This window comes from Primulina tabacum, chromosome 7 (genome assembly GCF_025594145.1).
Source record: "Primulina tabacum isolate GXHZ01 chromosome 7, ASM2559414v2, whole genome shotgun sequence".
In the NCBI taxonomy this organism is placed as follows: domain Eukaryota; kingdom Viridiplantae; phylum Streptophyta; class Magnoliopsida; order Lamiales; family Gesneriaceae; genus Primulina; species Primulina tabacum.
In genome coordinates, this window is record NC_134556.1 from 39,617,648 (window position 1) to 39,630,459 (window position 12,812).

Here is a 12,812-nt window from a genome sequence, read left to right on the forward strand (position 1 = left end):
TTTCAATTTTTTCTATCTGTCCAGCACGGGTTTAACAGTCGTAGATTGTCTCATTGTCAATTCCTTGAAGCTTTGAAACATTTAAAATATGTTATTTTTTTTTACAAATACCACCTTAAAAAAAGATATGTAAGACTGAGATTAGATCTCGAAATTGAGATCAATTGTAACAAATCTTTGCCTTCATAAAAAAATAAAAAAAAATCACAAATATTTCATTTGTTTAATTTATTATGTAATGATCCGACGAAAATAGCATACGAAACATAAATGCGTACTGTTTGTAGCCACTGACATACACTTCACTTTAATGTACGATTCCTCAGGTTGACATATACATACAAGAAAGATGTAACTATACACGCCAACCAAGAAGCGACTGTATAAAAAGGAGGGGTGCATTTCCATTTTGCAGAGATGAAACTGGAGCGAACACATTATAGGGGAAGTCTATAGAACTTGCAAAAATGAAAAAAGACACATGGTGTGTAAAAATCATCGTCATCTTTATTATCGTAAATATTCTATAAATGGGAAAAAAGAAAATTATAGTACGACATAACGAGTAACAGCGAAAACTCCATCACAGGGGATGGCACACAGCTAGCCATTCTTGATTCTTGATGTGGTTCTCTGGCTATACATACACTTCCTGCAAAACCTACTTTATTTTTCACAACGTAATTCATACATAATAAATACGGATTTACATGTCGTCTCCACTATTTGATCACCACTTTTCTTGTTTTTTCCACAACCAAGCTTCAAAACAATTTATCAAGAATCAATCCTCAATGATGCATTACACATATTCCCGGAACAATATGCTTTCGCCTGATCTCTACTTTGATCTTGTGTGTCGTTTGTTCTCATCCCAGAAATGAGAATCACGATTGCCACTAGACTAAGGTGAGCCCTTTGAGAAATGAGAACTGGATAAATAGATGTGTTGGTGATTTAGGGACTGTTTTCTGAGTTCTGGGGTATGGTGGTTTAGAGGAAGTCCCTCTTCAAAAGACTCAATAGAAGGGCGGTGGGGGTGGGGATGCATACGATACGCCAACAACAGGTGGCAGTGGCCCTTCATATAATGGAGCTGGTGGAGGGGGTGAAGGTGATGGTGGCGGAGGAGAATTGTGGTGATATGGTGGTGGGGGTGGCGGTGGAGAATTGTCGTGATGATGAGGAGGTGAAGGTGATGGTGGCGGAGGAGAATTGTAGTGATATGGTGGTGGGGGTGGCGGTGGAGAATTGTCGTGATGATGAGGAGGTGAAGGTGATGGTGGCGGAGGAGAATTGTAGTGATATGGTGGTGGGGGTGGCGGTGGAGAATTGTCGTGATGATGAGGAGGTGAAGGTGATGGTGGCGGAGGAGAATTGTAGTGATATGGTGGTGGGGGTGGCGGTGGAGAATTGTCGTGATAATGAGGAGGAGGTGAAGGTGATGGTGGAGGCTTGTACACATATGGCGGTGGAGGCGGGTGTTCTTCACATGGTGGTGGTGGAGGGGGTGGTTTTATACAAGGTGGTGGAGGAGGAGGCTCAATAGGCGGGGTTGGTGGTGGTGGTGGATGGTGTACTGGAGGGGGTGGAGATGGATACACATATACGGGAGGTGGAGGGGGCGAGTATAATGGTGGGGGAGGAGGCGAGGATAACGGTGGGGGAGGAGGCGAGTTATACAAATAAGTAACTGGTGGCGGAGAAGAATGCAAAGGCGGTGGAGGTGGTGGGGTATTGGGAGGTGGCGGTGGCCACTGACAAGGCGCATAAATAATTGGAGACGGAGGCGGTGGAGGAGGTGGTGGTGAGTAAACTGGCGGTGGAGGCGATGGTGGTGGAGGAGGAGGTGAGTAGACAGGTGAAGGTGGTGGAGGAGGTGGTGAGTAAATAGGCCGAGGAGGAGAGGGAGGAGGGGGTGATGGTGGCGGGGGAGATGGGGGAGGTGGTGAGTAAGTAGGTGGAGGAGGAGAGGGAGGAGGGGGTGATGGTGGCGGTGGAGATGGGGGAGGTGGTGAGTAAACAGGTGGAGAAGGAGGAGGCGGTGATGGTGGTGGTGGAGATGGGGGAGGAGGTGGGTAAAGAGGCGGAGGCGGAGGAGAGTAAACAGGAGGTGGAGGCGAAAAAATCGGGGGAGGAGGTGAAGGTGAAGGTGGCGGTGGTGAATAAACTGGCGGAGGAGGTGACTGCACCACCACGACGGGTGGTGAAGGAGGCGGCGGCGGTGGGAGAGTGGGAATAAACGGGTGACACTTGAAAGCCCCACAATGAATTTTCTTAGACAAGAACAATTTACACTGTCCCGGGGACCTCTGTGCGGGCCTATTAGGCAAACAATTCCGGCGGTCATCAAACGCGGGTAAAGCCAAACACACCGGTGGCTCGCCCGTGAAGAAATTATAAGCATAGGTGAAATTCTCTAAGCTAGGCAGCTCACAAATGCTCGCCGGAATCTCACCCGAAAACATATTATGTGCCACATTGAACTGCTCCAAACTCACCAGTCCACCGATACTCTCCGGCAAAGTGCCCAACAAGCCATTATTGCTCACATCCAATACAGTCAAATTCTTCAACAATCCAATCTCACTCGGAAAACAAGACCTCAATTTATTGTCCATAAATATAATCTCATTAAGATTACTCATATTTCCAAGACTCGCCGGCAGGCAGCCATGGAACCTGTTGTTAGCCAACACTATAACAGAAACAGGGGAGTTACCGAAATTATCCGGCAACTCAAAAGCAAATCTGTTGTGGTTGATAAATATAGCATCTAAAGGCTTATCAAAAAGCTCGGGCGGAACGGTACCTTCAAACTCATTGAATCTTATATCCAAATAAATCAACTTAGGCAAGCTTAAAACAACATAAGGGAATTTCCCAGCGAACCTGTTGTTGCTCAAATCAAGCTCGAACAGTACCTTCAAGTTCTTGAATTTCTTCGGCACAGTCCCGCAGAATCTGTTGGAATTGATGTGAAAGAGACCCAGATCTGTGAGAAGACCCAGCTCTTCAGGAAGATACCCCGCAATGTCGCCGTGGTTAACATCAATACCAGCAACCGTAAGGACTGAATGGTTGTCAAGTGCAGGAGCACAAAACACCCCTTCATACCCGCACACGTTAGATCCAACCCAATTGCCAGTCAAGTTGTAGGGATCTGAGAATATGGCGAGTTTCCAAGCTTGTAAAGCAATGTACGCATTTCTTAGCCTCGGGTTATCGAACACCAGCGAAGGGTCAACCTTCACATGTTCTCCTCTATCACCGAATTCATCTATGTAGTAGAGAAGTTGCCGTCTTTTTATGTAAAGAGCTTCCGAATCTGTAAGCGGTCCATTCCTGCTGATTTCGACATTGGAATGCAATGCATGAGCATGAACATGGCCTGTCTCCGAAGAAGAAAGCGACAGCGAAGGAAGAAAGAACAAAAGACTGCTCAAATACAAAAACCCACTACAAGAATTGAACTTTCGCTTCATTTCACAGTATCAGACATGCAACAAGGTTTTTCTGAGCGTTTAGTGCTTAGTTTCTGAAAAGTAGTTCTAGCTCTCCTTCTGCTTAGAATGTGCAGATCTGAGACCAAGGTATGGGCGGAAAATGAAGGTCGGATATGGGATACGGGCGGCGGCGGCAGAGGCAGAGGCCACGGAGGCGGCAGCGGTAGAGGAGTGGAGGAGACAAAAGAGCTAATTGGACTTGGAGAGAGTATGTAAAGGAATATGAGAGATAAACAGCTTGCAAAGCGGAAGACTGGACAGCTAAATCACAGCTCAAATCCCACTATATTATATATACTCACTAACCCTCTCGCTATCTCTATTTCTATTTTTAATTTATTTATAATTTATCATACTTTTATAAAAAAAATGAAAAATATAAAATTAAATTAAATTGTCAATGAATAATATATATATATATATATATATATAATTTTATTATTTAAGACTAGATATTTGAAATTTTGGTTTCGATTACAATCGATCAACATTATTCTAGTCGATGTAAGAGTCAATAACCTTGTTGATGTTTATTTATGATTTCAATATTTATACAAAATGTTCTAGAAGATGACTTTTTAAAAATATGATATATTCATATTTTATTGTATTCTAATTTGTAATTTTGCCGTAGGTGTCATGCAATAGCCCAATTTTTTGGCCTATTCCAACTTCCGCTTGTATTACCGGAAATTGGCATTCAGTTCTCAGCCGTCGATTTTTTTTGTATTCAGTCCCTGAGTATTTTTTTAGTATCACATTTCCACATGAAGTATACCACATTTGCACATGAAGTGTACCACATTTTGTATGACATAGTACCACAATTTTGTGGGTACGAAGTAAACCCAAAAAAATGTTTTGATTGGGGATTTTTCACCAACTTTCCCTGATAATAAATGTTAGTTTTTTATAAGGAAATAATGCTAGACATGTGGAAGGTTCAAAATTTAATATAATGAGAAAATTATTCTCAATATATTGGTCGCGTGTTTTGTTTTTTTCCCTTAAAAAAACCCGATTTTGTCTATTGTTTTGTAATTATTTTTCCATCGTAAAAGAAAAAGGATTATTGGCTTAAAAGAAGAATTGACGTAAAGAATGGGGTTCTGCATTACTTACACAAAATTTAAAAGAAAAGGTGGAGGAAATCTCTACATCCACAAGTTCTTTCTTAATCTATATGCACATATTTTGGGCAAAAACTTGTGTGAAACGATTTCACGGGTCGTATTTTGTAAGACGAATATCTTATTTGGATCATCAATGAAAAATATTATTTTATATGCTAAGAGTATCGTTTTTTATTGTGAATATCAGTAGGACTGACCTGTCTTACAAATAAAGATTCGTGAGACCGTCTCACAATAGACCTAATCCATATTCTATATACAAGTGACAATAATTCCAGGGTGTGAATATTGCATAATTGCATATATGACATTTTATATCCTATTTCAAGGGGAAAAAACATATTATATCCAAAATAAAATTTATTTCTAAAAACTAAATATATGTATTTTATATTAATAAAAATAGATAATTCAACATCTATATATAACACTTACAATTTAGAATTATTATTGTTTTTTTTTTTTGAATAAACAATATTTATATTACTCTAACAAGCACAAGAGTCATATGTTTTACAAAATAACTCAAGCCAAAGAGGGCATGACTATCGATGATTGAAAATTAGAGTAATTTATAGAATGCATAAACAACATACCAAGATACTAATTACTAGGCACTCCACACTCAATAAATTAATTTTTTTTATGGAAATTGAAATTCGCAGACGTTATTTTTCAGTGCACATTTTGTAAAATCTGGTAAAAAAGAATCAAATACATGATGATCAATGATCAATTGTTCGTCCACTTACTTAATCAACTCGATAATTTTTTTTCGCAAGCATTCATCTTTAGCACAATATTAAATAGATAATAATTGTAGAAACTATCTATTTAAAACAAATTTAATATAAAATATAAATATTGAGTAATTTGGTATATTAAATGAAGAAAAAGAGAAATAAGAGAGGATAAGTCCCCAACCGAATGTAGGCAACTGTATTCAATCTCAACCATCACATTAATAAATACTCAACGCGCTCCTAACGTAAAGCTTATGATATGTACTCAAATTTTAAATTCAGCTTCTTTACTTTATTATAATAAATAAATATATATATACTATTAATGTCCGTTACGTGATATTTTAAATCCATATCGATTTAATACTCTATTTATTTTCAAATCCCAATTTGATAAATAAACTATAGTATTTTTTTGCTCTCTGATTAATGCATATGTTCCAATTTTTCATCGTATTTTAACAACACAAAAACTTTTGTCGAACGGTTTCACGAGTAAATTTCGTGAGGCTGATATATTTTTTGAGTCACTCGTTAAAAAGTATTAATTTTTTATGTCAAAAATAGTACTTATTATTATAAATATGAGCATTATTGACTCATATTACGGATAAAGATATGTGAGATCATCTCATAAGAAACCTATTGTTTTCACGATTTAATACATTTAATTATTTTCTGTTGGTTTGGTTTTAAATCTATTATTGTGTATTTAAATTTTAACATATTCTAGATTTAGATTAGAAGTATGTGGAAATGGTATAAAGCGTGGAAATGGTTGGCCGGCCAACTGGATGCGCGTTAGATTTTGGATATTTAATCCTGTTGAGGCTGAGCCTAAATTGTTCGTTTCTGTATCTTTGTGACCTTTTTGGTGAAAATGTTATATTCCCTTTTGATTTGAATCTGGACAATATTTTGAATTATAATAGGAAAAAAAGTTAGTAAAATGTCGATTTTAAATTATCTGACTTCATGTTTGTGTCACTGTTGTTACAGTCGCATTTGGACATATGGATTTGAAATATATGAATTTCGATTATATTTTTATTGTTAACAACGAAACGATAAATAAAATAAGAAACAGATACACTACTTATATACATAATTGTAACACTAAGTAAAATGAATTTCAAATACATTCATTGTTAGGTAAAATTGAAATCCGTCAAATACATTTATCAATACATGCGTCATATATTGATTTTCGAGTGGATCTCATATCTATTATTACATATTATTCGTTGGATACATTATTTAGATAGTAGTTTATAGATACCATGAAATTTCTTCTGTTTTACTAGGTGTTCGCATTTTTATACATTGTTTTTTGTTCATATACGTTGTACTATGTTTTCGTAATGATATTATATTAACTATACTATGATCACCGCGACCATTTCCACCGTCACATGTTTTGAATATGTTTTATGAGTAAGCTCTCTTATGAGACGGTTTCACGAATCTTTATATGTGAAACGTGTCAAACCTATCGATATTCACAATAAAAATTAATACTCTTAGCATAAAAAGTAATAATTTTTCGTGAATGACCCAAATAAAAGATTCGTCTCACAAAATACGACCCGTGAGACCGTCTCATACAAGTTTTTGCCATGTTTTATAGTAATTTATATAGTTATTTTTAAAATTTCGAATCCATCGATCCAAATTGTGATTTGGGATTTCATTATCTTAGTTTAGAGGATTGAGAAGAGCCCCACTTCAGCAGGAGTTAAGAAATAGGGTGTGGTGGGATAGAAGCAATGGCCAATGTTGGGTGGGAAGGGTGAAGCTCGGGATATTACATCTCATTAGATTTAGGAGAATCTGATTTTACAACTTTTTCCACACAAAAAAAACCAAATATCAAAATAAATATCTAAAACACTATATATTTTTGTACAAATTAGAATTATGATAATTTTGTCTGTCACAACTTAAAATGGTTAAACAAGACTTAAGTAAATCAAACACCATAAAATCAAGGGACAAGGAATCTATATTTTCAATAATGTCATTTAAAAAAACAAACTATCTTCGTTTATATTATGTTGTAAAAATAATTTCAAAATAATCTTTGAGATCGTCTCACGAGTCAATTTGTGAGACGGATCTCCGACCAAATTGACAAATGAACAAATATTATTTTTATCTGTAGATAATGATTGGATCAATCTATCTCATAAATATACATCCACGAGATTATATCATCTCATAAAAGACCTACTCAAATAATTTTTATATGAAATATCGTTTCTCTCAGTGAAATGTTCATTAATTGCAGGTACTCAGTAAAGAAAATTAAATTTTGAAACAGGAAGATGAACCGACAAGGCTATAATGATATGTAAAAAATAAAACTAATATTATAGTTCAACAAATATTGTCAAAACATAAAAGTATAGGACAGCACGTCTGAAAATAAACCAACAATAACTTCCGTAACTCTCCAAATTCAAAGGAACGTCTCCTTCAAGTACTTGTGTTTTTCCTCTTTAAAAAAGGTAATTGCCTTTTTTATCTTATTTTTTAAAGTTTATTATCGAAATAGAAAGAGGAAAAAAATATAATATAGTTGGTAAACATTTTCGAACCGACACTTAGTAATCTAACTCAAATATTATTGCAATCATTCCAATAAGAGAGAACAAATTTTAAAACTATACAATGTCTATCTCATATTGCAAACAAAATAATTATTCTTAATTAATTAATTCTCAAAAAATGCTAATTTATCTCGTACAACTAACAACTCTCTAAATAAATTTTTGTATTGTTCTCATAATAATAATGTTACTAAATAGAAAATAATTTCTATATTATCAACAAAAATAATAACTTTATCTTTTAAGAGTCGCTAGAATGAAATAGATGACAAAATCGACGAACAATATTATCACCTAACACTGTTAAACATTCTTACCAAAAAATAACATTATAAAACAAAATTATTTCAAGAATAATAAAAATAAATTAATATATGTCAAATACTTCAAAATTACTGATGTTCGATAAACCAACGCAACGTAATCGGAAAACACAACCTAAAACAAGAACATGTGATAACCTTTAAAAATTTTGCGCAAATAAATCGGAGGAAATTTGCGCAACGTAGAATCTGTAGCCAGAATCTGTGGCTCTCTGTCACGGATTCATTTGAATCCGTGACCTTTTTTTATATAAAAAAAATTAGAATCCAGAAGAATCTATCCGGATTGCTATATTTTCATAACATTTTTACAATATTTTAATAAAAAAAAATTTAATTTATATTATTTTTAAAAAAGCCCTTGATTGTTGACTAAAAGGAATGACAAATCAAGGTTCATTTACTTCTAGAAAAAAATAATAAGTTTCAATCTCAAAGAATACATCACCTCCAAACTTTATTTTTTAAAATTTAAAATATTAGTATTTAGTATGTTGCTTCTTCATAAGATTGTAAACATCGCAAAAACATGCATGGCCGGGTAAATGTCCAGATGAGCACAAGATAGGATACGAAGATCTCATACATCGGATGGAAATCATACTTCACAAAAGTTAAATATGAACTTAAATTTCTTTTTTTTTTTACTTGAATAATGCAAGCACCCTTCTTGGCCAAAGATGTAAGAAAGTCGAATTTTGGAAAAATTTCAAACTCATGTTCTGTCAAGAGTATGCTCGACGCTAGCAGGTGAGTACTACACATTGCTAGATCCAACATGATGGGATACGAGATTAATCAACATTGATCAGTCCCATTTGGCCAATACATGTGCCATGGATTTTGGCCTTCGGGTAGTGGATCGAATTTTCCACTGTCAAGAGTCTCAAGACACTTTTGCAAGCGAAAAGCACAATTTCGTAGCAGCAAACTTGAATAAATTGAATTAAAAGAGTTCACATTAGCGACTTCGATACTAAAATAGATGGAAACTGAGCAGCAGAGTTCATATATTTTTATTAAGCATGGGACCATACCAGATGTTTTATCACCATATATGAACCTTAAAAGGAGAAACACTCTACCAATTCAAGAAATCCCGACTCAGCATTTCATTTTGGAGAATCAAATATTTCAAAAGATGAAAATTTTGGTATAAAATAGCAGATCATGCAAGCAGTCTTTCCCAGAAGTTGAACTAGTCCATGCTCATTCACGCCGAATCATTTGCTCTCGGAATCGTAAAGATCTGTTCTAAACATTTGCTTAAGGAGGAACAACGTAAAGCAAGAACAATAAAACACAATGAATCATAAATGTCATTCTTATATGTTGATATTTAACTATTGAGTGTTTTAAAATTGTTGAAAAATGTGAATGCAGACAACTCCAAACATTAAATTGAAGATCATCAAGGTAGATGCATATATGTAATAAATGAGGCCATAAAAATTTTTAATGGTCATCATATATCATTAAGTACAACCAAATCCAACTGCCGCACTGTTAAGAAGTGAATGATCTTAAGTGCCATAGCACAGCTAGGAGTGTTATGTTAAAAGCAATATCACCAGACTCATTAGTCATTCCAGTATGCCCTCAGACTTCATCAGAAAATCACAAAATATACAGGATATTCCATACCGGATAACCAATGAAATTATACTTAAAATGTCAGATCTAGAAATCATTCCATGTTGAAAAACAACAATTGGAAATTTAATGCGATGCTTAGACAAGTATAAACAAGTTAAGCGGCCACCAGGAATGCGATAGAGCAGATATACCAAGTGTTTGTTAGTATTCCATATTATACTGAACATGGCCCAAAAATCCAGACGAAAGTATGAGTTTGCAAAATAATTTTTTTTTGGATTCTTTACATGTTTGCAGAAGCAAATATTTTACTAAAAAAATGAAGAAGTGTCACATTGTACTTTAGAGTAGGGATTCTACAACTAGTCTTTAATTGTTTATGCATCAGAACTTACTTGAATAGCTATTGACCTGGCATATCAACCAGGCCAAATCATTATGAAATGATTCCAGACAATGTTATAAATCGCAACACTCCTAAATTTGATTTCTTTATCTTGAGAAACAAATTGCCGACTCAGTATAAGGTCAACAATGAATATCCATCAGATGGGATAAAAAAGACAGAAGCACAAGCAAGCTGAAAAAAGAGTTGCTTACTCTACAAGCGACAGAGCGTGTTTTCTAATGGTTTTCGGAGGACGTTTTTCAAGTTTATAGCCCTTGAACTCAATAAATGTTTTATCCAATCCAGGGTAAAAACCAAAATGATTCATCTTCTAAATGACCAATCAATTTTGGCAGAGCAAGGTATCAAAGCAGTAGAGAGTCAAGACGTACACGAAGGCCAAGTTTCGTATTGGGAAGATATCTTATGCTCCAATGTTAAACTTCTAAAAACCTAAACCCGATATTATCATGTCAAACTTATGTCAGGTTTCGGGATGTGTCCTAACAGGCAGCTCCAACTGAAGGAAGACTGTTCTATTGAATCCCAAATTATCATAATTGGATCGGTGTATACACGAATTCTAGCAGAATCAAAAAAAATCCATGACTATTTTATGAAATGGTGACTCCAAGCAAAATTGGGGGTGGGGGGCGGCGCAGAGAAAAGTAAGATCATCCTCGTTTTCGAGCATTCCTTGCTGAACAGAAATCAAGCAGGTGATGTGAAAGCTAGAGCCATGCACATAACTTAATTGAGAAATATATTGGTGGGGAGAGCCTGCGATAATCACCCTAACCTACGCAAATAGATTGTAAGTCATCCATAAAAAAACTGTATAGTAATAAGAAGTTCAATTGGACCAGATGGTATTTTCATTCACATTTTTTTGCTTCCTATAACCTCAGGTTCACAGTATAATATCTGTACAAAATCCCTGAGATTGTGTTTGCTTGGAGAACTTGATCTGTGTGGACTTATTTGATTTGCGGAAAAGATATAAAACTTGGATTGCAGATCACTCCGATATTGAATGCATAAAAAATCCATTACAATTGCTCATACAAAACTTTAAGTTTACATGGAATGAAATTGAAATCTCCAGATACCAACACCATTCAAATGCAACCTGAATTCTAATGATTATCACTTAAATAATTGATACAATAAGGCAAGATGCAACTGGAATTTAAATGCAACATATTTTCTAGAATTTAGGGATCAGTTCACGTATCTTTATGTTGATTCTTGTTACTAACATGATGCATAAGCGACATATTTTTCTGGTCAGGATGGAAATCTTACATGTCTAACATTCGGCGGAGTGCGCTTGAGGATCCAATGTTTTGAGGAACAAAGCTCTCGTGATCATCTAATTTTCTTAAAAAAAAAATCAGCATGAGATCAACCAATAAATCGATCAAACATCTAATCTAATTTCCATTGCATAACATCAACTTCTTACTGAGACAACTCACATCACAAACTTGAAATCTACATTTTTCAGCACTTAATAAATCCAATGGTTGTATCTCGGTTAATGAGATGTTTGATCTGCATAATTGCACATGTTTAGGCCATTTAGGTTGGCAAAAACAATGCCTAAGATGATGGCCAACAAACACAAAATCAAGCCTCTGGATAGAAACAGTGACACTCGTAGCAATGAACTAATGATAGATAAATAGTTAAATACAGAAAAATAACTAGAAAGGATACACCAAGTAGAACCCATGAGCAAAGGCACCAACCAAGACTGTTGTAAACAATCGATCCCTCAAAACCGGTCTATGTCGGAGCGAAAGCCGAACTGTTAGGCATGTAAAGCATTAAAATTTACACAAGCCAGGTATCAGGATATGCAAATCAGGGCATGGGCGCGGGCAAACCGGGCCCAAAATGCAGTCGCCCCATGCAAAAGTAAAAAAAAAAAAGCTTGATTATTAAAGAAGATACACTTATAGCACTCTGAAATGCATTAAATCCCAGTCTCTCTAGAAAATTGAACACAATTTCGACCCAATTTGAAAATTACTCACACGGAGAGGGGAATGACTTACTGAGAGGAAGAACAGGAGCATAGATTAGCGGAGCCAAAAATTTGAACGGGGGACCTTTCTTTTGTTTCCTAAAGGCGTTCCTTTGGAAACAGACAAAGCAATTCGATTAAAATAAACAAATTTACAAGAATTTAGCGAGTGGTTAAGGATTTTTTCGTTGCAGACTTACTGAGTCGATGGATCAGCCGGCGACGCCATGGTACCTGGAAGGCTCCAAACGATGAGAGATCAAAAGAGCTGGTTGGTTGACAAGGCTGGCTGTTCCTGCAGTCTCACGGACATGTTTTATTTTTCGAGAAAGGCATGTAAGATTTCGTGTATTCCCAAACAAACAAATAAATTGGATTTTTTTTCTACGGAGAAAATAAAAATATCAAGAGTCTCAACAATGCAATATAATATTTGCAATGTCAAATGTTCACACAATTAGAGCTATCAAAATGGGGTTAAGTTA

General features: G+C 35.6%; 2 protein-coding genes across 3 annotated transcripts; both read right to left on the reverse strand.

The window, feature by feature from the left end:
- Positions 1-489: 489 nt before the first annotated feature.
- Positions 490-3,766, reverse strand: LOC142551982 (uncharacterized). The gene has a single exon (XM_075661536.1). The coding sequence runs from the start codon at positions 3,483-3,485 to the stop codon at positions 1,020-1,022; it is 2,466 nt and encodes an 821-aa protein (XP_075517651.1). The 5' UTR covers positions 3,486-3,766; the 3' UTR covers positions 490-1,019.
- A 5,541-nt stretch (positions 3,767-9,307) lies between these two features.
- LOC142551994 (uncharacterized) lies at positions 9,308-12,693 on the reverse strand. Of its 2 annotated transcripts, none has more exons than XM_075661551.1 (4): positions 12,528-12,693; positions 12,359-12,438; positions 12,018-12,108; positions 9,308-9,563 (listed from the first exon to the last, which is right to left on the reverse strand). In XM_075661551.1, exons 1-4 carry the CDS (start codon positions 12,554-12,556, stop codon positions 9,524-9,526), a joined length of 240 nt encoding a protein of 79 aa, XP_075517666.1. In that variant the 5' UTR covers positions 12,557-12,693; the 3' UTR covers positions 9,308-9,523. The 2 variants fall into 2 exon arrangements, with proteins under 2 accessions (XP_075517666.1, XP_075517667.1); XM_075661552.1 differs by having other exon boundaries at positions 9,308-9,568; positions 12,528-12,692.
- Between the last annotated feature and the right edge of the window lie 119 nt (positions 12,694-12,812).